Source organism: Hyperoodon ampullatus (genome assembly GCF_949752795.1).
Source record: "Hyperoodon ampullatus genome assembly, chromosome: 11".
Taxonomy (NCBI): domain Eukaryota; kingdom Metazoa; phylum Chordata; class Mammalia; order Artiodactyla; family Ziphiidae; genus Hyperoodon; species Hyperoodon ampullatus.
Window position 1 is genome coordinate 96,867,833 of NC_136924.1, and position 26,904 is coordinate 96,894,736.

General features: G+C 52.4%; 1 protein-coding gene across 1 annotated transcript in view; it reads right to left on the reverse strand.

The window, feature by feature from the left end:
- Positions 1-252: 252 nt before the first annotated feature.
- The window catches only part of CD9 (CD9 molecule), a 35,904-nt gene continuing 9,252 nt past the window's right edge, over positions 253-26,904 (reverse strand). Inside the window, exons 2-8 of the mRNA XM_079714642.1 lie at positions 11,561-11,666; positions 5,194-5,291; positions 4,514-4,588; positions 3,031-3,129; positions 2,820-2,909; positions 2,116-2,199; positions 253-753 (exon numbers count right to left, since the gene is read on the reverse strand). Of these exons, the coding sequence (XP_079570768.1) occupies positions 688-753; positions 2,116-2,199; positions 2,820-2,909; positions 3,031-3,129; positions 4,514-4,588; positions 5,194-5,291; positions 11,561-11,666 (618 nt within the window). The 3' untranslated portion in view covers positions 253-687. The remainder of the gene's footprint in view (positions 754-2,115; positions 2,200-2,819; positions 2,910-3,030; positions 3,130-4,513; positions 4,589-5,193; positions 5,292-11,560; positions 11,667-26,904) is intronic.

Here is a 26,904-nt window from a genome sequence, read left to right on the forward strand (position 1 = left end):
AGCCCGAGGACCCCTTTTCTGATGTAGCAGGATAAATTTAGGTTGGACCACAGAATAATTTGAGTGTTCTGGAGCTTTCTAAGGATAGAAGGGTAGGCCCCTAATCTTCTCTGGATGTGGTTGTCTTTTCTTGGAGGCAAAATATTGGATTCCATGAACTTTGGAGAAACCTATCATCATGCTCTCAATTTTCTGTGCCCTCTGAGATGTGCAGGGTTGGAGAGGACAAGGACCAGGGTCTACTGATACCAGTTTGGGATGTTGTCATCATCTTTTATTATGTATCAAATTGTCTTTAACATAAGTTACAACCTGATTAAACTTGATAGACATTTTTTATCTATTTAAAGACACACAAAAATCTCTTTATATACAATATCTTTTGCCTAGAGTCTAGCAAATATAGTACCTTTCATTGCAGGATTTCTGCTTAACATAATAAGCAAAAACAAATGACCAAAAAAATATAAACCAGAGCAAACCCAAATCCCTTAACTACAAATATCAATATTGAATAAAGCATTAAAAAGACAAACATAGAATAACTTTTTTGTTTAGAAATGCAGAATGAATACTAAAGTTAGTGGCAAAGAAAACCAAAAAACAAAAACAAAAAAAACCACAGAACCCCGAGAAAATAACAGTCTTCTGGGGTGAACTTTCCTGCTCACGGCTGCAGCGCTGACTCTAGACCATCTCTCGGTTCCTGCGGATGGCACAGCACAGGATCATGCTGAAGATCATGCCAAATATCTGGAAGACAGGAAGGGGTGTGAGGAATTATGTGGCTTTGCTGCGGGAAGGTGGAGGGAGGGGGAAGACAGGAGACGTGCTGGCCGATACAAATGACAAGGACAAGGTGCCCACGAGGCCAAAGGAGGTAAAGGGTGTGAAGCAGGAGAAATGTAAGTAAGACAGTGGAGGGACTGCTGACCAGAGGGATTCTGAGTCTGCAGCCATCAGCCACTGCAGGCCGCACAAGCCAGCTCCCTGGGAACTCTCAAGGTGAGCATTCTTTTTTTGTTTTGTTTTGCGGTATGCGGGCCTCTCACTGTTGTGGCCTCTCCCGTTGCGGAGCACAGGCTCCGGAAGCGCAGGCTCAGCGGCCATGGCTCATCACGGGCCCAGCCGCTCCACGGCATGTGGGATCTTCCCGGACTGGGGCACGAACCCGCGTCCCCTGCATCGGCAGGCGGACTCTCAACCACGGTGCCACCAGGGAAGCCCCTCAAGGTGAGCATTCTTAAATTGAATGCTCCAACGCCAGCTATTCCCATAGTGTCTACAGGCCAATACTTTCACTTCCCTCTGTGTATTTCTGTGTTTTCTATTCTAGTTTTAAAGGTATTGTCATGCCTTTTACTGAAAGCTGCTTCAAGCCTTTCCTAGATGCAGAGGAGGGGTGTCAATTACCACTAAGACAGGAAGCGATTCTCTCTCTGGGGGAGTCTTTGCAAGGGGCAGAGGAAGGCCGTGTCCCCTACAGAGTCTCATCACTCCCTTGTGGGGAAAGACGGGTGACCCCAGGGAACCCGGTTGGCCCCTGGTGGCTTCTGGGGGCTCCTGACATGACAGTAGATTGTTGGAAGCTTTCAGTCTCTTCCTGGTTATCCACCTTTGGGTGTCTTTCTGACCACAGTGGGAGGTGAGACAGTTCACATCCACGTTGCTTTTACTGAACTACTTTCGTGGGGCAAAGAAAAGCAGGTGCACGGTGAAAGCATGTTCTTAAGATTATCCCGGGATCACTAACAGGTCTGGGTGATCTATATCCTTGCTGTTCCAAGTGGGGTCCGTGGACCAGACACAGTGGAATCACCTTACAATTATCCCTGCACCTTAATGGTTATGGGAATGGATCCTGGAGACACAGTGAGTTCAAATCCCAGATGCTTCACTCCTGACCTCAGAGACTTTGATCAATGTACTCAACCTCCCTGTCTCTCCGGGCCCGAGTCTGTAAAATGGGAATACGAATAGTTCCCACTTCGTGGATGTGGCGAGGCTTAAATTAGTTGATAAATTAGTTGATTAGTTAAAACAGTGCCTGGCCAGAGCAAGGGCTTCATCAATTTTAATTACTAAGATTCCCTCCCGATGCCCCCCGGCACTCACCATCACCACGGCAATCCCGATGCCCACGGCGCCGATGATGTGGAACTTGTTTTGGAAGACCTCTTCGATGGCCTCAGGGCAGGGCTTGGGGGGCAAACCAAGACCCAGGTCACACACGGTCCTGCTCCAGGCTCCCCCCCGGCCCCCCCCCATGGCACCCATCTCATACCCGGAGCGCTGGTGGTCCCAGAGCAAGGGCTGGGGACTGGCTGGTGGATGGAAAGGAGAACCAGGAGAGAGATGGGAGGTGGGTCCCCAAACTTTGGGCAAGAAATCAGGGAGGGAAGAGGGATGAGCCCTTGCTTTGGGGTCCATGTCTTATCTGGCCATAGGGTTACCTCCTATTATTCTGAAGTTTGGACATTCGCTCTAGCTCACAATCATGAGCTGCTCTCAGGTCTATAAAGCAGGAGTCCAGGCCTGGGAGCATCGCCCATGCACGATGGCTGGAGGGCCCAATCGTTGCAGGGAGCTAGAACACTTGGTTATTTCCTCGGCCTTTGTTTTGCTGCCCTTGAGGAAACAGAGGCCCAGGGCAGGGGAGAAAGGAGATGGCCACCTTGGGTCCTTCCCAGGGGGAAGAGGTGTTTAGGAAGCACTGGGACGCTGTCCTCCCAGAACAAGGGGGCTGAATGCAAGTCCACTTTGGCAGGATTTGCCCAGAGCAGCTGGGCCGGGCACAAGGGTCTTGCGCGTAAGCTTACCTTCGTTGTGAGGTTGTCGAGTATTTCCTTTTTGGGGCAGATGTCTGAGATAAATTGTTCCACTCCCCCAGCCAAACCACAGCAGTCCAGCTGCAGAGGGAAGGACAGGGATGGGGGTGGGAGAGATAAATAAAGAGGACTGAAATAGAGATGCATACACGTTCTGAAGCAAGGCAAGGAGAAGGGAGGCGTCTTAGCGAAGCCGGTGTACCGCGTAGTGGATGGCTTTCAGCGTCTCTCGCTGGGGCTCGTCCTTGTTTTTCAGCTTGTTGTAGGTGTCCCTGTAGAATTTCTGCACTTCCTTGATCACCTGGGATGCACAGACAAGAGAGGAGCAGAGATGGCTTCTTTATGAACAAATGTCACCTGTTCCGTCTTGTTCACGTGCAGCCACAAATTCCCAGAGCGGACAAGCCACTGGACTAGGACCTCCCCGCCTCGGGGCCTCCGGGGTCCACCCTCATCTCCTCCCACACCCTCTAGGAACCGCTCCAGCCATGTCCCCTTCTTTTTGCACCTTTGGTTGGTCCCTTCAGCCCCACTTGGCTTTCCCTTCTACCTAGAAACAAAATTAAATTGCCTCAGTCTAAGGAACTAAAAACAAAAATCCTACTCCTGATTCGGCTAGTTTTTCAGGCTTCCATCTTTTTTCTTCTTCACTCAGAGACTGGGTGACTTTTGGTAAATTACCAAACCTCTCTGTACATGAGTTTCTGCGTATGTAGAATGGAGATTATAATAGTCCCCACCTCAGAGGTTATGGCGGGGATTTAAAGGTGATATTGCATTAAGCCTGTAGCACAGTCTCTGGTGCAAACAGGGGAGAAGGACTAGCTATTATTTTATAATACGAAGGAAGTAGCGTTATGCTTCTGCACCTGGGTGCATCCGGGTTTAAGAATGCCTGCATCCAGGGTCTCTCTTCTTTGGCCCCTCCTGCTAAACATGACAAGACAGCCCTTCCTGAAACACTGTTCTGATGCAGCCCACCCTGGCTCCCCACTGAGCCCACCCTCAGCTGTGCTCAGACCCTTTCTTTGCCGGGAAGGCCCAGCCTCTACCAGCTTTCCTCTTGAAATCCTCTCTCTCCTTCCGGGTTTAGGTCAACACCCCTCTCTCTCCGTGAAGCCAGAAGACAGTCCCCTACCCCACGCTGGCTTTCAAATCCCACGGGGCTTCTGATTATAAATGACTTCTGTGACACTAGTCAAATGCATGTCTTTCTCCCACACTAGGTGTCAAAGCTCCTTGAAGTGGGGACCACCACCCACGCATCTCTGGACCCCCCAGCGAGCGGGGTACAGCTCTTGGCTGGTGGTGGCACCAATTTAGAGATGAGGGGAGGGAGCGGGGTGGGGGTGGGCCCGGGCCAGACAATGCCATTTTTCCCTAAGTCGTGTTCCAGAGAAGTTGAGGGGAGGGCTGCTGAGCTGTGAGCGGCAGATACACTGACCCAACAATACTGCCCAAATACCCACTCCGTGCCAGCGCCGTCCAGGGCACGGGAAGCAGTGGCTGGCACCCACCCGCACAGGGTAGTGTGAACACTCGCATCCCCTTCCCTGGGGAGCTCCCCTCAGAGGCACGTCTGATGGCTGAAGGCCAAAGGCCGAAGCAAGGGACCAGCTGGGACACCCTTCCACCGCCATCACCCCATCCCCTAACTCCCAAGAGACCTTACGGGAAAAACCTACCTCATCCTTGTGGGAGTATCCCCAGATGGCCGCAGCTATTTCAATGGCAAATATCACCAAGAGGAAGCCAAAGAACTGGAAGGGAAAGGGCTGGGGTGAGGCACAGTCCCAGCCGGCCGGCCGGAACAAGCATCTGGGGACCCGGCATCTGGGGGAGGGAAGGGATGCCTGGAAGGGACGGGAGGGGGTCCACAGAACTGCCAGCACTCAGCCAAGGCCAGGAGGGGAAAGCCGCAGGAGGAGAGAGTGACACAGACCCCAGAACTGATATTTCTAAGGTGTCAAGGAAGAGTCAGTGATAAGATACCCTCACCTGCTCACAAAAACCACAGAGATTTGAGGAAAGAAGGAGGTGAGTACAATCCGGAGTTTGAGGAAAATTGTAACAAATTTTGAAACAAGAAGGGGAGGCGAAGGTACCTGTGGATTCAGGGGAAAAAAGCAAACGTGGTCCTCGACAAAGGGAAAAACAGAGTCCTGGCATTTAGTTGCCTAAGGGAAGTGATAAGACAGAGGCTCCAGAAAGGGAGAGGAGCAGCGTGTCATCACGGGGCCGGGGATGGGGGCAGCGAGGTGGGCACCCTGGGCACCCGCTCTGCCCCGTCCCGCCCCCTGGTCTATGGGATCTCGGGTGGGCACCCTGGGACACCAGGGGCTGTGGGCACAGAGGGGACACTCACCAATCCCAGCATGCACTGGGACTCCTGCACAGCCCCACAGCAGCCCAGGAAGCCCACCAACATCATGAGGGCGCCGGCTCCAATCAGAATGTAAACTCCTGAGGGCACAGGGCAGAGGACAGGACAAGGAGCTGTTAGCGGGGACGTGTAGGTGCTTCCTGATCTCGTTCCCTCTCTGCATCCTTACTGCTTCCGTCTCAGGGAACAAGAGTCCCAGGCAGCCTCCTCCCACCTGTCTCTCCTCTGGGACCCACCCATCAAGCCCCCATTCCCACTTTACCCTCAGCCCTCCTGGAAGGTGCCCATTACCCCCGCCCGAGGACAGAGAACATCCACGGGAGCCCCAGATTCTACTCAGGACAGACCGGTCCAGTCTGCCACCCGTCTCCAGCTGGATGGACCCACTCCCGCTAGTTCAACTAGACTCTCCAAACTGGGGCTAACTTCCCGAGGCTCTGACAAACCTCCTGCTGGCCTCCACCTGACACAAGAGGCTAGGAGAGCAAGCCTTCAGCAGGAAGGGGTTGTGCACACACAGACGCCCACGCTCTGGGCGGGCCAGCTCGGCCATATTCCCAGAGGGGATGCCTTCCCGCCCTGCTGCCTGGTGGCAGCCGGGCCTGCACAGTTAGCAACGTCCGAGGGCACGAGAGCCCTGCTCTGGTGCAAAGAGCAGCCTGGGTGTCAGAAGACCCTTGTTCTGGTCCCAACTCTGCTACTAGCTGCTGTGTGATCTTGGGTAAGATCACAATTTCCTTATTTCCTTGTTAGTAAAATGAGAAATTGGTTGCTAGAAAATTTCAGAAGATCCCTTCTAGCACACCAGTGAGACCTTACAGCTGCAGTTCAGTTACACCAGGTTAAGAGTGGAAAGGATCCTCCTTGCTAGAGGGAAGGTGCATGACAAGGTTTCTAAGCACTCAGGTCGGGTGTCCAATGGGGAAGGGGTGGTGAAGGGCTGTGAGTTCCACAACTCTGGCCTGGGACAGGGGGACACAGTGGGACACAGCCCCGGCCCTAGTCATCCCACACTCCCCCAGAGGGGCCCATCGTGCAGTTATATTCTTGAGAAGCACAGCTGACCTGCAGTGACCACCTCCTTCCCCGGTTCCCTCTTCCAGCCCCCACCAGCCCTGGCCCCGGCCCCTGCCCCCGCCCCGGGAAAACTGGCAAAGAAGTCCTAGGCCTCCCTGGCATGCAGGCATGTTCTGTCCACTGCTGGGAGGGGCCTCCTGTCACACGTCGAGAGCCCCAAATGCCTGGGTTTGAAAGCCGGCTCTGTGACCCTGGGAAGGCCACTTATCTCTCTGTGTAACTGTCTTCCATCTGCAAACTGGGGACAGGAAAAATGCCCACCACAAGGATTGCTGCGAGGATTAGGCCATATGCTCCAAACGTCCACAACAAGTGCTAGCTACTGCTAATCTTTCTAACTTTAATTTACAAAATTTTAATCTCTTTATTAAGGTATAGTTGACGTACAATCAGCTACTGTCAGTCTTCACAATACGAAGGATGGACGACAATTGTGAACGATCACGATTGTGATGCCGAATTTCACAGACGTGTTGCTCCCTCCCTGCTGTCCTCTCGCTGGGAGCAGGGAGACCTCCCTAAAGTAGGCATGCTTCGCCACAATACACAACAGGACACTGCGACGAGAACCCCGGCAGGTGTCACAGTGATTTCACCGTCCCACATCCGTACGCGCCTCCCAGGCCGGAGCTGTGTAGGCAGCAAACCTCGCAGCAGCCCGCGGCTGAGACTCCCGGGCAGCACAGCGAGGGGCGCACACAAGGGAGCGTTTGTCCTCTGCCCGTCCCCTCCCCACATCTGTCGTGATGTCAAGTCACGTGGCCTTGCTGGCAAACCCCGATGAATGTGGGTATTGTTCCCGTGCACGCCCGGCCCAGACTGGGCAACGGGACAAATGCAGCTTGTCCTGGAGTCAAGTCCCATCCTCCTAGGTCGTCCGCTCCATGGGGCCACAGGCTGGACTTGGGGAGGCAGGGCCGCCCCGCCCACACATGGGCACCACAGGAAAAGTGGCAGCGCTTTCGGGTCTGGGCTCTGACTTGGGGACCCCGGTGAGCAGGGGCAGTAACACGGCCCCCGTTTCTCCCCGTCTCCTCATCTCTCCCCACTGGGGCAAGACAACAAAGAATGAGGTCCCTCCTTGGAGCTCCATCGCAGGGGCTGAATAAACAGGGGGTATCAAGAGATCAGAAGGATTTACAAGCACATAAAATAGGGTTGAGTGGGGATGATCACACAGACGCGTTTTCTCTCCATCCAGATCCCAGCCTGGCCGGGCGACCCTGGCAGAAGGCAGAGGAGTCAGGTTGGCGGCCACAGAGAGCCACTAAAGGAAGAAGCATTTCCCACGCAGAGAGAACATTCTCCTAATGGGCCTGTGGGTTAATATTAAATATTCAATCTTGGGCTCAGCAGATGAAGATTTTAGGACCAAGGGTCTTGGGTTTAAGTCTTGCTCGGACAGCTGCAAGATCTGGGATGTCTTGGCTTCACCCTCTCCATCCAGTGGGGGATGAAGATCAGCAATTCCCTGGTGGCTGTTTATGGGGATTTTTGACAGCAGCCGTCAAGCCATAGGGCGGCTCAGCTATGAGCAGCAAGCCCAGAAGCCTTCAATCCACTGCAGAGTGAGGGCTGCCTTCAAAGGGCCATCCAGGGCTTCCCCTCGGACAGGCTCCGCCTGGTCTACGCCCCGAGCTTGTGAGCAGGGGCTGACGGTGATAAATGACAAAGCTTTCCCCTTTATAAAACAAGTGGATGTTAGCCTTCAGTCTGACTCATGGAAAAATTTATTTGTCATGGAGCCTTCTCTGGGATTACTGTATTCATTTGCTTAAGGGCTGTTTATTCTGCTTTCTTCAGGCTGACATTATAGGCCTAGTACAAAAAAAAAAAAAAAAAAAAAAGCTTCTAGTGAAGCAGTAGCATCTGCCGAGTCCTTTACACAAAAGCCTTCTTTTTCACCTGTTTATTGGGGTTTTCAGCCTTGGGAAGGCAGGGGACACATCAGCCTCCCGTCATCACCCCCATCCCATCTTGCAAACAGTCCTCTCCACACCCGTTCGTGTGCAGAACAAAATCTGGCAGAGCCTCTGGCCTCCACTTGCTGAGAACAGTTTATTGTCTCCAAATAAGTGGAGCCCTAAGTCTGCTCCCCGATGGCTCTCTCCCAGTCCCTGTCCATCCCACTGATGGCTGGACCAAGGACTTAAGAAGGGCTGCTGGCCTGAGACCAAGAAGAAGAAGTTCCCCAATTGGTTTGCAGCCTGGGATTATGGATACGGTTGACGGCCTGAATCTCCAGGGCCCGAACTGGAGAGAAGGCCCATATAAGGCTGTCAGCCGTTCTGGATCCACTAGAGCCTGTTCTGAACGTTGCAAAGTTTCTTCCCTTGCTTCTCTGCCTGATTATGCATTCTTTCTCTACTTTGAAAGCTGTGGCCCCGCTGGAGAAAAGACACCCCTGGGTCCTTCAGGTTTCCTGAAGGGTCAGCTGCATGGCCAGGCTGGCCTGTGGGTTGCCCTGCAGATGGTCTGTACCCAAGTGCAAGGGACGGTCACCCCATGATGTCAGGAAGAGCAGCCGGGATGGAGCTGGCACTCTCTGCTGGAAGAGGGGCTGTGGGTCAATGCAAAGGCTGATGTCACAGCCCGAGGGGGAAGGGGACACAGAGAACGAAGCCTCCTTGGCCCTTTGCCCGGGTATGACAATTATTCAGTTGCCCAGAGCACTCAGCGAAGCGCGGGGCCCAGCCAGGCCCAAGTGGTCAGTCGCTGACTGTGTTCTATGTGATGTCACTTGCATCACCCTCCAAGCCCTGGGCTTCTGCCAGCAGAATGAAGTCTTCAGAGCTGAGCCCTTTCCCAGGAAGGGGGTCCAGTGCAGAGGGTTTGTATCTGTCTATGAGAGCTCAGGGGGCAGTGGCCACTTGTCCCTGAGTAGGGGTTGCTGTGTCTCTTTGGGATGTGCCTTCAGACCAGCTCCTGGTCACCTCAGGTAGGACCACGGGCCATCAGAAGGACGCCACAATGAACAGGGGACCTGAGTCCTGGGAGATTCCTGGAGGCAGGCCTGGCCCCTCTGGCTGTATGCTTGTCACTCTCCTGCCACCTGCCTGACTTTCCTACCTGTCACCTGCTGGGCTGCTGGTGCCGGGGGCCTGTCTCCCCCAACCACAATTGGGGCAAAGTCAAAAGGCCTAGGGAGGGACTTTCCTGGCGGTCCAGCCAGTGGTTGGTACTCCACGCTTTCACTGCCGAGGGCCCAGGTTCAATCCCTGGTCGGGGAACTAAGATCCCATAAGCCACGAGGCCAAAAAAATAAAAAATAAAAAAGAGTGGATATATGTATAACTGACTCACTTTGCTGTACACCTGAAACTAACACAACATTGTAAATCAACTATACTCCAATAAAAAAAAAATACACAGAATGAGCCAGAGTCCTAGATAACAAAACAGAAACTGGTCGTTGGAAGCAACCAGAGGTATGGAGCCAGGCACCTGCAGAGCACGGGGAGGCCGGGGACTCGCTCTAGGACAATGCCACCTGCTTGCACACGCCTGCCCCCAGATCTGCTCTCCCCGTGGAGGGTCCCCAGCTCCCTGTTGTGACGTGACGTGGAGAGCTCAAGGCCTGCCCTCAGCCCCTGCCCCTACCCTGCAGTCCCACTGCCCCAGCCTACAGAGTGGCATTCCAGGCCTGCCGAGGCTGCCAAAAACCTCACAAAAGAATGCTGTAGCTAAAACAAGTCAGGGCCCTATGGAAACCTGCTCCCTAGAAACTCTGCGTGTGTAGTTTTCAGTGTACTTTTTTTTTTTTTTAACTTTATTTATTTATTTTTGGCTGCGTTGGGTCTTCGTTGCTGCGCACAGGCTTTCTCTAGTTGCGGAGAGCAGGGGCTACTCTTCGTTGCGGTGCGCAGGCTTCTCACTGCGGTGGCTTCTCTTGTTGTGGAGCACGGGCTCTAGGCGCGTGGGCTAGTTGTGGCACGTGGTTCAGTAGTTGTGGCTCGTGGGCTCTAGAGCGCAGGCTCAGTAGTTGTGGTGCACGGGCTTAGTTGCTCCACGGCATGTGGGATCTTTCCGGACCAGGGCTCGAACCTATGTGCCCTGCGTTGGCAGGTGGATTCTTAACCACTGCGCCACCAGGGGAGAGCGTGTGTGTGTAGTTTTAAAAGAAAGTATGCTGTGCTTTTCTTTCCCTTACTTTCTTTCTGACAATAGGGAGACACGCCCTAAAAAGCCCCAACTAACACCACCACCGAAAAGAGATGAAGGCAGGGAAACCATCCCCAGACCCAGGCGCCTGTGGGGCCACCAGCTGGAGGCTGGCCCTGGGAGGCAGGAGGAGGTCATGCGCCACTGGCCCCCGCGTTCTTCCTGAAGGTCTGGGTGATAACGCCCTTCAGACTGTTTGCTCCGTCTTCGTTTAAAGATAACTTCTTTGGTGGGTGGAAAGGAAGTGACCAAACTTACACTGTGAGCCTGATGACATGACAGCATCCTCCTAAAAATAGGGGGCTGCTTTTGTTTCTCGCAAATGAAGGGTTTCCTATCCCCCAACCAGGCGAGGGGAGAGCCGAGAGGATCTGTGAGCTGACTCAGAAACCAGGGAACTGCCTCCGACGGGGCCCGGCCCTCCCACTCCTGTTAGAGATGCTTACACGGCAATCTGCTGGTGAAAGTGACAGAATGATGCTAGAAAAAGATGCCAAAGGACCTGTGTGCAGAAAGAAACCTGCTAAATCTGTTTATCTTCAAACTGGAAGCCTTTGCCCTAAAACAAAATCACTTTAGAAAACAGATAAGACTTAACATGCATGGCCTGTGCCCCAGCACAGGGGTCTGAGGGGCTGGTGTCTCTTCTAGTCGCTCGTATTAATCTGAACGTTATCCAGGAGGCAGGTCCTCTGGGTCTCTGAGCCCCTATCTGAACCGTGGGGGAGATGCTCCCTCTCCTTCCCCTGGCTCTGTGGGTCCCCAGGACAAAGTTTTTTAAATTAAAGAAATGAACAAGGCTTCTTAGACATAAAATTCAGAGAGAAGTTCAGAGACAAGAAAGAACAGAGGTTCTGAAACCCTCCAGGGTGGCAGCAGCTTTGGCAGAGCTGACTTCACATCAGAGAATGGTCCCAATGCCAGGCTCGGTCAGCTTGGAAAAAGAAACCGCATCAGTCAAATGCAAATGCGTGGGCACAACTACACAAAAGCACAGCTGGAAAAGGACCCGACGGGCAATGCAGCTGGAGCAAAAGTCCTCCCCAGCCCAAGTCCTTGGATCAACATGGACTCTCCATGGCTGGAGGGAACAGCAAGGTCCCCCACTCACCTGTGTAGAAGCTGGAATTATTATTATTCTCTTGCTCGAAGATGCTCTTGGTCTGCGAGTCGAATCGGAGCCATAGTCCGATGGCAAGGACCGCGATCCCGGCAAGCTGCAAGACACACAGGACATCGGCGTGAGCCTGTCTGTCAGGAACAGCGCGGTGCCCTATCTCACGTGAGCCGCCCTTGGCCTCTGCCCCTCACCGGGCACCTGGAAGTAGCAGCAGCCAGGTGGGGGTGGGAGCAGGGGATTGAGCCATTTGCTAAAAATACCAGCCAGGTGGGAATAAACAATTATCTACCAGCAGTACAGGGATGGATACCTCGTGGACAACAGAATATTATACAGCCGTGAAAATGAACCAGCCACAGTTTGTGCAATACTACGAGTGCATCTCACGATGTTAATCAGAAGAGGCAAAAGGCACCGAACACGTACAATACAATTCCATACAGTTAAAAACTCTTGTTGGGCTTCCCTGGTGGCGCGGCGGTTAAGAGTCCGCCTACCGATGCAGGGGACACGGGTTCGTGCCCCGGTCCGGGAAGATCCCACGTGCCGCGGAGTGGCTAGGCCTGTGAGCCATGGCCGCTGAGCCTGTGCGTCCGGAGCCTGTGCTCCGCAACGGGAGAGGCCACAACAGTGAGAGGCCCGCGTACCGCAAACAAAACAAAACAAAACTCTTGTTTAGGAGTGCACGTATACCATAACAGAAAGAGAAGGAAGTGATGATCATAAAGTCGAGCCCCACCTGTAGGGAGGGCGGGGTTTCTGATGAGGGAACAGCACTTGGGGGGGCGAGGGAAGGCGGGTCTAGGGCACTGGCGATATTCTAGCTGTGACTTGGGTGGTAGTGGCCCGGATATTCACTTCACAATGATCCTTCACACTGTTTGTGTTTTCTGCACTCCTCTGTATACATACCAGACAAAAAAAAAAAAAAAGAAAAAACATCGCCCAACGCGTAGGTACCTCCCTGGGCTGTGAGGGCAGCTGTGATTCCGGACTCAACCATGCTGCTCAGTGAAACCTACCCACAGCTGGCGCCTCTTTCTTCACACAGGGAAGCCTAACAAGCTGAACCACCCGACTCCAGGCTTAGGTGGACATTTACTTATGGGTCATCCTTGTAAACATCAGACAAGAAATCTCCAGAGGATTGTCTGATCCTATAATTTAGTGAAAATCCCATTTCATAGGTGGGCAAGTTGAGATACTGGACCCTAAAGGGCAGACTCTCCCAGTAAGGAAAGACTGAGGCATCAATCGTGGCCTGTCAGGCAATGCTGAACTTGATGCCAGGGACCAGGGATAAGGCCCCCTGCCAAGCCCCGCCAGGCCAGCTGAGCTCCCCTCCCCGCTGCTGCTGGCCTGTACCAGGGCTTGCTGGGGTGACTCACAGGCTGTGGGTGGTGGCCGGCTGGATGAGGGTGTGTGGGCTCAGGGCCAAGGCCCAGCCCCAGGTTTCGCTGGCCCACCCTCCTCAATAGAGGCACCCTGTGTCAGAACCCTCCTCCTCAGGGAGCTGCGTTCTTTGCCCCAAGGGCCAGGGCAGCCTGCAGTAGAGACAGGCTTCTTCTCTCTCTCTGCTTCTCTACTTTTCCCATGACTCTGCAGCAGGTTTGGACGTGCTGGGTGGAGAGTGGAGACAGCAACAGTGGGAGGGGCGACCCAAGACCTCACACTGCAGTAGAGTTAAAACCTTGTCTACGGGGAATTCCCTGGCGGTCCAGTGGTTAGGACTCTGTGCTTCCACTGCAGGGAGGGCCCAGGTTCAATCCTGGTCGGGGAACTAAGATCCCGCATGCTGCCTGGCGTGGCCAAAAAAAAAAAAAAAAAACAACACCCTTGTCTACTCCCGTAGCGGTGTCCACAGTGAGGGTCTGGAATTCCTTAGAGTTCTATCGCTTCAGTTCTCCCATCTGGCAAACAGGCGTGGTGAGCTCGGGTGCTCTGGTTCAGTCTGGGTTCTCCTGACTCTCAGGACCTCTCAGAACAAGGGCCCAGCTGGGAAATCTCGGTGCACTGGGGACTAAGACCCAAGACCCTGGTCTAGCTCCCCTGGGGTCTTGGAGAGTTATAAGAAAGAAGGTAGTAGTTCCCCCTTCTCCACCCCCAACAGAAGTAGGCCCAATCAGATTCCTGGAAAATGGAAGACAGAGGCCACTGGCTTCTTTGGGAATATGAAAGCATTAACCTGAAAAGCCTGGAGGCTGGAGCTTCACATGCACTTGCAGGTAGTCCTAGACTGTGGTTAGCACTGAGCCACAAGCCCTGGCCTCAGTTTCCCCTCTCGCTCTTATCCTGGCGGGGCTGTCGCTGAGAGCACCTGGGACTGAGAGAGCCATGTCCTTTCACGTCCTTTCTGCTCTAGGCTGCCTGCACTTATCCAAGGATTATCCTCCAGTCATTCTCCCTGTGGATAAAGTTACTCATCCACCCCTTACTCTGCTGGAAAAATTCTTAAACGAGTCACCACAAAAAGAACAAAAACAATCCCATCCAAAAGAACGAAGCTACAAAAGATGATGATGTAAAGACAGTGGTTCTGCTCAAAACAACAAAAAAAGATGATGACAGCTCTACTCTGCCCAGAAGCTTGTCAGGCCAGGAGTTGGGTCTCTTTGGGAGTGATGCCATGCACAGGCATCAGCTCTCAAATGAAACTTCCAGTTTTAGTTTTGAGGATCCTGAGCCAGTCGTTTACCTTTTACCTGGTCCACACTCACAGGTGGCATGAAGAACACTGTGTGGAGAACAATGTCCCAGAAGGTCCCACCCCGGCCAAGGACAAGGCCAGATACAGGAGAGGAGTCCAGGGTCCTGCCACATCTGGACACCATCCCAGACCTAACATCAGGAGGAAGGGAAAGTGGCTGGCTCTGCAGAAGTGGAAAAAGCATGGGACTTCCCTGGCGGTCTAGTGGTTAAGACTCTGCGCTACCACTGCAGGGGGCGCAGGTTCGATCCCTGGTTGGGGAACCCGCATGCCACATGGTGAGGCCAAAAAAAAAAAAAAAAAAAAAAAAAAGAAGTGGAAAACGCAGTAATAGATCTCAGTTTCTTATGCCTAAAAACTCACCATGAGCGAGGAGGAAGGTTCAAGAAACCCAGGAGGAAGGGAGGACAGGGGCAGGACTGGGAGGCTCGGTTCACCAGAATCACAGAGAAATGAGCACTGCTGCCCCTTTTCTTTGAATTGCTGAGTTAACTGGCCTGAAGGGATGCTGCCAATAGCTGCCCCGTTTTCTGTAACACTATTGGAGAAACTGCTTCAGTTGGCTGGAGGTCACAGGGCCATGACACCACTTAACAGTGGCCTTCCCAGGTGTGCAGGCAGTGCTATCCGGGAAGCTCAGAGCACTTCCCAGGAGGGCACCCTTTTCGGTGTGCACAAAGGGGTCCCCCAGCCCCCCACCTGGCTCTCGTCCCCAGCTACTTGAGTCCTAGGAGAAACCAAACAGGAATGACCAGCAAGCACCAAAAAGAGCTTTAACCTTTAAACAAGGGTCCCACCCCAATGTGCAAAGCAGCACTATTCACAACAGCTAAGACATGGAAGCAACCTAAGTGTCCATCGACAGATGAATGGATAAAGAAGATGTGGCACATATATACAATGGTATATCACTCAGCCATAAAAAGAATGAAATAATGCCATTTGCACCAACATGGATGAACCTAGAGATGCTCATACTAAGCAAGAAAGAGAAAGACAAATACCATATGATATCACTTATGTGTGGAATCTAAAATATGACACAAATGAACTTATTTACAAAACAGAAACAGACACACAGACATAGAAAACCAAAGGGGAAAGTGGGTGGGGGAGGGATAAATCAGGAGTTTGGAACTAGTAGATACAAACTACTATATATAAAATAGATAAACGACAAGGTCCTGCTGTATAGAACAGGGAACTATATTCAGTATCCTGTAATAAACCATGATGGAAAAGAATATGAAAAAGAATATCTATATATGTATAACTGAATCACTTCGCTGTACACCAGAAACGAACACAACATTGTAAATCAACTATACTTCAATTAAAAAAAAAAAAAGGGCGCCAGCACGTTATTGAGGGACTCCATAAAATAAGGAAATAGGGGTCTGGGGGACCAAGAAGTTGACCGTTTCCTCCAGGGTTAACGAACAGCACGTGGCAGGAATGTCAGCCACACAGAGGCCATGGCTGCAGCCCGCCTCTTACCCATCATGGCAGGACTAGAGCGCGCAGGCCGAGGATGCTCAGACAATTCCCTGCTCATGGGGTCCCTGGAAGAGGGCAGCGACCTGCCCACCACCACCAACCGGTCTGGTGGGCACAGAGGTAGAAGGTACAGCCCCTCCACTCCCAGCCCCAGGCTCTGCCCAGTCGGCCTGGTTACCGCTTTCCAACAAGAGCCAAAGGGACGCATTCCGCCTTCAGGCCAGAAAAGGTCCCACCCATTTGATACTGCATGGAAAAAGGACAGTTTTCCCCATCGTTTTATTGGAGGTTTCTTTATTTCCTCATGCACGCTCCGTTTCTTCTTAGAAGATGGGCCAGGAGAAGAACACGAGACAAAACCTAACCTGCGGACATTCTACAAAATACTTGACCAGAATGTCTCAAAACTGTCAGGATCATGAAAAATGAGCACAGACAGAAACTGTCACAGGCCAGAGGAGACGAAGGAGACAGGACACCCGTCACGTGGTATTGTGGGTGGGATCCTGGAACCGAAAGGGGATGGGGCTGGAAAACCAGGTGAAATCCGAGTAAGTCTAGCTTAGTTAAGAGTAACATACCAGTGCTGGTTTCTGAGCTGTGACAAATGTGCCCTGGGAATATAAGCTGTGAACAAGAGGGGAGACGGGGAGGAGTACAAGGGGACTCTCTGTAGTATCTCTGCAACTTTTCTGTACCTCTAAAACTGTTCTAAAACTCTGTGTGTGTGTGCGTGTATGTGTGTAGTGTGTGTGTGTTAGGTGGGGCCTCTCCTTCAAAGCTTCCTGTCTCCTTCAAGAACCTGCTCCATTGGGCTTCCCTGGTGGAGCAGTGGTTGAGAGTCCGCCTGCCGAGGCAGGGGACACGGGTTCGTGCCCCAGTCCGGGAGGATCCCGCATGCCGCGGAGTGGCTGGGCCTGTGAGCCATGGCCGCTGAGCCTGCGTGTCCAGAGGCTGTGCTCCGCAAAAAAAAAAAAAAAAAGAACCTGCTCCATTAATTCACCTCTTTCCTGCCTCTGTTGTCTGTCTCGGCTGTTTCACTTTTTTTAAAATTTAATTTATTTTTTATACAGCAGGTTCTTATTAGTTACCTATTTTATACACATTAGTGTGTATATGTCAATCCCAATCTCCCAATTCATCCCACCTCCCCGCCACTTTCCCCCCTTGGTATCCATACGTTTGTTCTCTACATCTGTGTCTCTATTTCTGCCCTGCAAACCGGTTCATCTGCACCATTTTTCTAGGCTCCACATATATGCGTTCATATACGATATTTGCTTTTCTCTTTCTGACTGACTTCTGCCAACACACACGGGCAGGTCTGTCTATCCTAAAAAAACCCAGAAAACAAACCGTCTCCTCCTCCAACTGCACTGCTCCTCCTGGCTGCTCTGCGCTTTAAACCCCGAGCTTGTAGCTAAACCACCTCCAAGTCCTCAGTCAGTACGGAGTCCCCGTGGGGCCGCCCTGCCCTTCATGTAGGACAGTGGCCGTTCCTCTGAAAGGCTCCGACGGCTTGGGCTGTCACCCAGTGTTAAGGCTTCTACGCCATCCTCGCACTTCTGGGTCTCTGAGCGGGAACAACAGTGAACCCTGCTTCCTTCTCTGCTCCTTAGATGGAATCCCTCAAAGTTCCCCAAATAAGTCTCGTAAATCCTGCCTCAGCTGGAGGGAGCCCCTCCTCCTGGAAGGCTGTCCCGGCCACCTAGGCCAGCTGCTTCCCCAGCAAGACGTCCTCAGCTTCCTCCCCAGGAAATGCGAGCCCCACTCCGCACTGGTCCTCCCCAGCATCCTCGCTCCCTCCCTTCCTGTTTACACTCTCCTGGAGGGCAGGATGACGTCTCGGTCGTTTCAATACGTGAAGGATGACTTCAAAGAAAGAGAAGCTCTGAAGCCCATCAGAATTTCCTCTCCCGGGTCCCCTCACCTTGGACAAGCCTCCTTTCCCACCGGCTTGTCATCCAGACCCATCTTCCAACATCTCCCAACAAGGGTCAGAAACTACAAAGGACAACTACTTGCCCAGAATAAATACTGAGAAAGAGCCATGAGGGTATGTGATGAATGTCACAGTGAGATTTAGGGGCACGTCCACATCAAGTCTTTTGGAAAATGAGGGTTTATAAAAAGTCCATGCCCTGCTGTGCTCACCGCCCACCGAAGTCCAGTTAGACGCTCCAATCCTTTTTTTTAATGCATTCATTTTTTATTTAATACTACTTTATTAAAGATGACTACATATAATTAAAGTAAACCTTTAACATACATAGCTTTGGATATTATTATACTTTTAATAGCAATATTCAAGTGGTGATGGGTGTTTAATTCTTTCACTCTAAAATATATGTGACTGGACTCCCCTGGTGGTCCAGTGGCTAAGACTCCGTGCTTCTAATGCCCGGGGGCCTGGGTTCGATCCCTGGTAGGGCACTAGGTCCCGCATGCCACAAGTAAAAACCCCCACGCCGCAACGAAGATCCCGCGTGCCGCAACTAAGACTCCAAGAAGCCAAATAAATAAATAATAAAAAAAATATATATGTGACGTTTTAGATGTCTGGTGATAGGTGTTGAATTCATCACTCTAGAATATCTGTGAATTTATGATTCTGAAGTTTTTCTGGATGACAGATGTTTGAGAATTGGGTGAAAGTCTCAGAAAAAGTCTGAAAAGCATCGCTATAATTTTCCATACAACCTCTAGAGTTCACAGACACTCTGAAACCATTCATAAAACCTGGAGTGTATGGATTCCACATTGTGAGTACTTGGATAGACCCTCCAATCCTTGACGAGCACACAGGTAATCCAGTCAGCTGGGGCGGATGCCAGCTTCAGGAGGCGTGAAAGCACAGCCCCGCGCGCTGGGCGGGCCCAGCTTCCTGGCCTGTCCTCTCCCCTCCCCTGGCTGAAAGCACAACATGCCCAAGGCACCCACGCAGAGATGGGGATTTCAGTGAGTCACACCAGACCCACAGGGACAGGCCCAGAAATCTTACACTACAACACACACCTGGGGTTAAAGGAAAGGTCTCCAGTTCCAACGGGCAAATTGAAAACAAATCCTAAGTGCAGTGTTGCTTAGGGACACCTGGCTTCTCTGGACCCCCTGCCGAGTTTGCAAAGCCAATTCCAGCTGGAGCCTGAGAAACGGTGGCCCTACCGCCCCAAAACGCCTGAAGCAAGCGTGCAGAAAGGCGGGAGGTGACGAGGAGGTGACACAGAGGAAAAGGGCAACCCGCTGACTGCAGAAGTTTCAGTGTGTGTGTGTGTCTGTGTGTGCATACGTGTCGCCTTGCATCCCATCCCTCAGGTGGAAGGAACCATGTCTCCCCGTGGGGGCAAACCCCACTTCAAAGAAAAATCCTCCCAAGGCAAACACATTGGGTGGTCTTGGCTTGGGCCTCTTTCCTCTCGGTTCCCTCTGTCTTCTGTAATATGACCTGACGGGTCACACGTTTTTTAAAAGGACAAAATACTCAAGGACGCTTTCTCCATCGAGCTGTCTTGGCCCAGGAAGCGCAGGGCAGATCATTCTCCACAAGCAGTTTCCTTTGAGGCTGACCTTAGACTGCAGTGGTCCCATCTGCCACTTTGGAGGCGGCTAGAGGTGGGCGGTGGTGACAGGAGGGGGTCGGGGGAGAAGGCAGTGCTTTCTTTCCTATGTCCCATTGTCCTTCTGTGAAGCCCTGGCTATCTGGTGACTTTGGTCAAAGGGGTGCAGCCGACTTTTTAGTAAGGGACAGGTGGCATGACGGAACAGTGGGCAAGAAGCGGGGGGCCCGAGCTCTGCCCCCTGTCACTTGCACACCGGCGCCAGCCACGGGGTGATGTGAGAATCACCTGGCAGAGTTCTAAACACGTATCTGCCGCCGCTCCATCCCGGGGCACCCGAGCGCTCCCAGGAGAATGTACATCTCTGCTGAGAACAGCTGCATGTGTGGACAGTGGCGTGGCCTCTGGGGCTAATTCCAGCGCTGCCACCTAGGAGCTGTGTGACACTAAGCAGTCTCCGTAGCTTCTCTGAACCTCAGAGTTCCCATTTGTAAAAAAAGAGTTTGATACTTTCCTGCCTTTGACCCAGGAGGTTGAAGGGAAGATTAAATGAAGTGATACGTGTAAAAACCTCTGACAACCGTGAGTGCCAGAGCCAGCCAGATTCTGTGGGGAATATAATGATGACAACAGTAATAATAAACCTTGCGAACGACACGAAGACAAAAGTGGGGATATTCACGGCTCTTGGCGGCCTCAGCTGTGTGTCCTCCTCTGATCTGAGGAGGCGGCTGGGTGGGCACAGGGCGACTGGGGACAGTGGGGGTCTGTCTTCTGTGGGTCTGCGTGAGCGTGGTGTGCTGGGGGAGATGCCCCCAGAGCTCCGCTAGGACCAGCCGGGATGGGGGGAGAGAAGTGGGGCGGGGAGGGTCAGGGACACCGCTGGCCGACAGTGGAGGCCTCTGGCCTTCCTGGGATCCCAGGCTGCTTCCCTGAGCGAATTCACGCCGCAGGAAGCAGTTATTGAACGAACAGATCACAGAGAGGGAGGGGATTTGCCCTCTTTCCTTCCTTCCTTCGGGAAGATCCGTATCAGCCCTGGATTTTTTTGCTAACATACTGGGCTGGGGAGACCTCAGCTTAGCTGCCCCTGGCCACCCAGGAAGTCACAGAGGTGAACCCTGAGGATGCAAGCTGCCTCACCACTCATGCCTGATGGAGGGAGCCTCGGGAGTGCAGATAAGGGCCTCTGTGTTCACAGGGCCTTTAGAAACAAGTCGGGCCACCTAGACCTGTGGGCTCCAGCCTCACCCATCTCCATGGCAACCCTGGCTCCGCACAGAGTGCCAAGCCTGATGGGCTGATTCACCGTCAGGAGCCTGGGCCGGGCGCTGCTGGCAAGAGCAAACAGGAGCCGGCTCCCCAGCGCCTCTCTCACCCTCTCCCGGCACCCTCCTCCCCTGAGCCGGTGTCTCTGGAAGGATGAAGCACTTGGGCAGGGGCAGAGGTCTTGGAGTCCTGCCCTCTCCGGGCCCGCCGCACAGGACAACAACAGCTAAAACCAAACTCCACGCTGATCAGAAGAAAACTGCCATGACTCGCTTTCCTTAAGGATCACAAGTAAACTGTTAGCGACTTCCCTAGTGGCGCAGTAGTTAGGACTCCGTGATCCCAATGCAGGGGGCTGAGGGGGCGGGGGTTCGATCCCTGGTCTGGGAACTAGATCCCCCATGCATGCCACAACTGAGGAGCCTGCCTGCAGCAACTAAGGAGCTGCCTGCCACAACTAAGGAGCCCATGTGCCGCAACTAAGGAGCCGGCAAACCGCAACTAAGGACCCTGTGAGCCACAACTAAGGAGCCCACCTGCTGCAACCAAGTAAATAAATTAATTAAATTAAATAAATATAAAAAAAAAAAACTAGGGCTTCCCTGGTGGCGCAGTGGTTAAGAGTCCGCCTGCCGATGCAGGGGACACGGGTTCGTTCCCTGGGCCGGGAAGATCCCACATGCCATGGAGCGGCTGGGCCCGTGAGCCATGGCCGCTGAGCCTGTGCGTCCGGAGCCTGTGCTCTGCAACGGGAGAGGCCACAACAGTGAGAGGCCCGCGTACCGCAAAAAAAAAAAAAAAAAAAAAAAAAAAAAAAAAAAAACTAAACTGTTCGTTCATGGCAGAACTGAAAGATGCCAACCAGGGCATATTACGAATGTTAGTTTTATTAGAGATGAACAGAAAAGCCCCAGAGATCACAGTCCTGAAGAACAACTGTCCTCCACCTTCCCCGTGAGTATGATCATTCTGGGGGCCATCTCGTCCCCTTGGGGCTTCTTCTGAGCTGCACATCTACAGAAGCCTGTATCCTCAAAGGCCACTGGGAGACGTTTTTCCAGGCCAGTGGTTCTCAACACGTGGTCCCCAGACCAGCTGTAGTGGCAGCAGCATCACCTGGGAACTTGTCAGACGTGCAAACTTGTTGTCCGCGTCCTGGACTTACTCGATTAGAAACCCAAGTGAGGTGAGGCCCAGTGATCCGTGTTTTTTTTTTTTTTTTTTTTGGCTGCGCTGCGTAGCACGTGGGATCCTAGTTCCCCTACCAGGGATCAAACCTGAGCCCACTGCAGTGGAAGCGTGGAGTCCTAACCACTGGACGGCCAGGGAAGTCCCAGCAATCTATGTTTTAACAAGCACCCCCAGATGATTCTGCTGCCCACTCAGGTTTCAGAACCACTGCTCTAAGGCTTTCATTTAAACACTGAACAATCGGAGGAATGGAAAAGCTCTTTCTGGGGGTTCTGAACCCAGAGACCAGCTTTTGAAACGCCAGTGCCAAAGGGCACGAAGCTACGGAGCGGGGGTGTGAGCCTCCCCCGGGCGCAGGGCTCCTGCTGGCACTGGAAAGCCAGGGAGGGGGACTGGGGCTGAGGACCACCTTGGCTGCTGAATGGTGACAGTTAAGGGGGAGGATACAGGACAGGTAAGCAGGAAGGAAGCAAGAGGTGAGAAAGACAGATACTGGCTAGACAACGCCCTCTTGAACCCACTGAGTGGGGAAGTCACAGTACATGCTCAAGTCAGAACCTGCATTTGGCTTCTCCACGTGCCTCCAGCCACAGAGTCACCTGGTAAACCCTCCTCCCCCAGACGCCAACATGACTCGGGCAGCCCCTGCATCAGGGCGCTCTTGGCAAAAACTTCCCCAATTTCAGTAGCCTACGTTCTCCCCAGGACAGGCTGCCGTCGTGTATGGAAGTGAACTCTTCCTCAAATCACCCCAAATTCTAGGAAAACAACATTAAAAAAAAAAAACAAAAAACACATGCAGAGGCTGATGGTCAATGACCTTGTAGGTTTATCTAGAGTTACTGTTGATTTGACTGTGACAGGCTTTTCTGTCCATTAGTAACTCCTCCAGAGGCTAGGGAAAGGAAAATAAATAATGTAATAATAGTAGCAGTCACTCATTATGAGCACTCACTCGTGTCCTACATCGCAGGAGGTGATTTAAGTATATTATCTCATTTAATCTGCTCGTCACACTTATTATTTTATAGGTGAAGCAGAGAGGTTAAGCAACTCGCTCAAAAAGACACAGCCAGCAGCTCAGAGCTGCACTCTTCCCAACCCTGTGCTGCCTCCCTGCCAGCTGGTGAACGGGAAGAATGGGAACCCCCAAGAAATTTTCTGGGGGGGGACAAGAGTCTGGTCTGGACATCTTGAATTTGGCAGGATGCTCTGACCTAAGCCTTATCCTGCCTGCTGGCTAGACGAGTCCAATTTAGGGCATCAATGCCAGCCAAGGCCAGGGCCAAGGGAGGGAACGACCACGGACTCATCCTTTGGGTCCGTTCTCTCTCTCCCCTCCCCCCTCCCTCTGGTGAGCCTGGGCCAGGTGGTGGCCTCAAGCCCCCCCTCAGAGGGTCCCAGGGGAAATGCACCCTTCGGGGCCAGTTCTATCTTCCTGTCTTTGCTTCCCAAGGTGTCCACACAGAAGCAATGGTGACTGGCTCCGTCCCCTCTGGGACCTGGCTTCAAGGTGTCAAAAAGTTCCCCATAAGAGGAATCCTGCCCTTTTGGGAAGCAGGAGGCGAGCGTTGAAGGAGAGGTGCCGAGGCCGCCCCTCTTGGGCAGATTCCACAAGAGGGGTCCCTGTCAACTGGGTACCCTTATGGGCCACTCCAAGCAAAGCCCCAAACTGGTCCCTCCCTCCCTCACCTTTCCCAAACCAGGGGAGTCTCTGAAATGGGCGTTTTGTAGACAGATGAAAAGATAAGTCGTCTGTTTCACCTTCTGAAAGAGAGGAAGCCTAGTGGTACAATTTCAGCTTTGAGCAATGCCCTCAGTGATGCGGCTTTGCAGAGCTGAAGCAATAAGATGGGGACGAATGTGAGTGCTCAGGACAACTGCAACCTCTGAAAAATTCTAAGGAGCCGTAGCTCCTTAAGTAATAGTAACTCCACAACAGTTGCAGAAGCTGACAGCTGAGCTCTTGCTATGAGCCAGGTACCATGATAATAACTTGACATTAAATAGCCCGTTCTTGCTCCCAATGGCCTTGTATTATTGTATGCAGGTTGCAGGATTACCCTCATTACCCACGTTAGGAAAGTGAGGTCTAAGGAGAGTCACCAACGGGCTGCCTCCCCCCAGGGATCTACATTTCCAACAATTCAACCCCTCCTTCCCCCAATAACCCCCCTGGGTCATAACGTCCCCTACTGCTCTGTGTTGCTCTTTTACACAATGCAGCACCTTGATGGGGGGAGGTCTCAACAGCAACAAAAACAAAATCCAACCATCCCCGCCCCTCTTCTCCCAAGCCAGGACCTCAGGGAGGCAGCCTTCTGCTATTTAGTGCCCTAAACACTGAGAAGATTGTGGTACCTACCCCATCGCCTAGATAACTCAACATTAAAAAAATAATAATAATAAAGATTGTAGGATAAGTCTAAAGAATTAACTTTCCCCAGGTTCCTGAGCACGGGCTCAGCCTGTCTGTGGACCTCTTGGCCTCCCTTTCCGGTGATGCTAATGCTCCTGGGGGCCTCCTGGGAAGATGCGGGGTGGTGCCTCAATAGCTGCAGCCTGTGGGTGCTACCATCTTGCTCTACTGGCCTCTTTTGGGCAACTGTGTTCAGCTTGCTAACGGGGGACATTCCCTGGAAGCACACAGTGAGAGATTTCCCAGGGAGAAGAGGAATATTGGGAGACTAGAGTCCTCCTGTTAGGCCCTGCGGCCCCTTCAGAATCTGAGGATGCGGGTGGGACTGCCTTATACACTTCGAGTTAGTTCCGATCATCCCAGCTTGAGATGACGAAACAGGCTCAGAGAGGTAAAGTCACTTGCCCACGGTCACACAGCAGGTATGCAGTGACTCAGCTGACAGTTCTCTCCCTCTGTCACATGCACAGCATGTGCCAGGCAGAGGTCAGTTCCTTGACTGCCTGTCTCATCCCTGGTGGAAGGGAGGTAGCTTGGTCCCCTCTCTGGGGTGTGGCAGAGGATGAAAGACCTTGTAATAAGCTTCTTCTCAGCACACCTTTATGGAAATTAGGCAGTGACCTGGTCTGAACAAGTTCAAGACTTGAGAAATCCTCCCTCCTGAGGACTGAGCCAGCATCATTTAAAAACCAGAGCCCTGGTGGTCCAGTGGCTAGGACTCTGTGCTTCCACTGCAGGGGGCTCGGGTTCCATCCCTGGTCGGGGAACTAAGATCCTGCATGTCTCACGGCGTGGCCAAAAAAGAAAAAAAAGAAAACCAGAGCCCTTATTCTGCCTAAGAGGAGAAAAGTTGTAGCTAATACAAGGTGCCAGTGTTAAGTCGTTTGGGGCTGAGGGGTTGGGAGGGAGGCCTCTGCCCAAGGTAACCTCCTTCTAAACAAGAAGTTTCAAGTTTCCACTGCCTGCTGGCCAGACATGTAGCAGACGTCAGCCAGCCCATAAATCCATTTTCTGCTGAAAGTAGGCATTCTGATCTTAACCAAAATCATCTGATGTGGGGGATTGTTTTGGGGCTGTTTTGCTTTAAATTCCAGAATACCATTGTGTTTTCCATTGTGTATGCCTAACTAAGATGCCTGGTGAACACACACACACACACACACACACACACACACACACACACACACACTCTTGCTGATACACTTTAGCCACACGGACCAGCTAGCTCTCATTCCATCTGTGGGACCTGTTACCACTTGCTCGCGTGGCCCTGAGTGGTGGGAGATACCCCTTGCCCTATTCCTCTGCCACAATCCCCTCTTCATTTTAGTCTCAATGATTAAACAGCAAGCCCTCCACTGTCTGCTGTGTCCCCCGCCTCACCCCAAGTGCTTCACTTGAATCATTTAATTTTTCTCAACAGACCCACCAGGTAGGTAATATTAACTTCTGTTTTCAAGATGAGAAGTTTCAGGCACAGAAGTTCAGGAGCTTTTCTTGAGATCACATGGCAAAGAGGTGCCTGAGTTACAACCTGGACCCAGAACAGTCTGACTGCAAAGCCCAAATTCTCAATCATTTTGCTAAGCTCAAAGGTCTTTTTGATCCATTTTGTTGATTTCAGGGCCAGAATTTTTCACTTTTATCCTTTCTCCTTCCTGGTCACAGCTGATTCTATTTCAAAAGTGGCGTCTTGGATCCGTAAAGGCCCCAAGAGAGCCCACATGTAAGAGCAGAGGGCCTATCTTCTCACGACAGGAAGGTACCTGCCATGGCCACCTGGCCTGCAGGTGCCATCGGAGTCTGGCGTCTCTCTGGGGGAGCCTGATGGACAGAGTCTAGAGAGAGAGCCTGGGACTCCTCTTGCTGGTCTCTGGCTGGAGAGCTCTGGGCACGTTCTTGCTGGCCAGCCAGAATTGAGTGTGGCCACAGCCCTGCTCTGGGAAACAGACTCTCCAGAGTAAGCTGGTACATTCCCTTCTCGTCCCAGCTTTGTCACCACTGCAAGCCTGGCAAGTGCAGACACCGCTGCAGCTGCCCATTGGCCACTGTCCTTGTATCCCTATAGGAATGGCCTGAAGGTGGGACCCAGAGCCTTTGCCCGCTCCTTACAGCACCATCCTGCCAGCAGAGGACAAAGGGAATGAGAGGGCATCACTGCAGGCCTGTCTTACAGCCCTGGGCATGGGGCCCTGGGAGGCATGAGGATCACACCAGCTCCCCATTCTAAGGGTCCCTCCCCAGCTCTGGAAGAGAATGTAATTTCTAGTTGAAATGAGTTTTCTGATCTCTTAAGGGTTATCTGTCTTGGGGAGCCAGGGCTATAATTTGATTGAAGAGGGGGAAAGTAGAGTGTAGGACAACTTCCCCAGGCTTGTAGAAAGGAGGCTTTAAAAAGTTTGAGCATAGGGAGGGCTTCCCCAGTGGCGCAGTGGCTAAGAATCCGCCTGCCAGTGGAGGGGACACAGGTTCGAGCCCTTGTCCAGGAAGGTCCCACATGCCATGGAGCAACTAAGCCCGTGCACCACAATTACGGAGTCTGAGCTCTAGAGCCTGTGAGCCACAACTACTGAGCCTGAGTGCCACAACTACTGAAGTCCACACAACAAGAGAAACCACCGCAATGAGAAGCCTGTGCACCGCAACGAAGAGTAGCCCCCGCGCAGCAACGAAGACCCAACGCAGCCAAAAATAA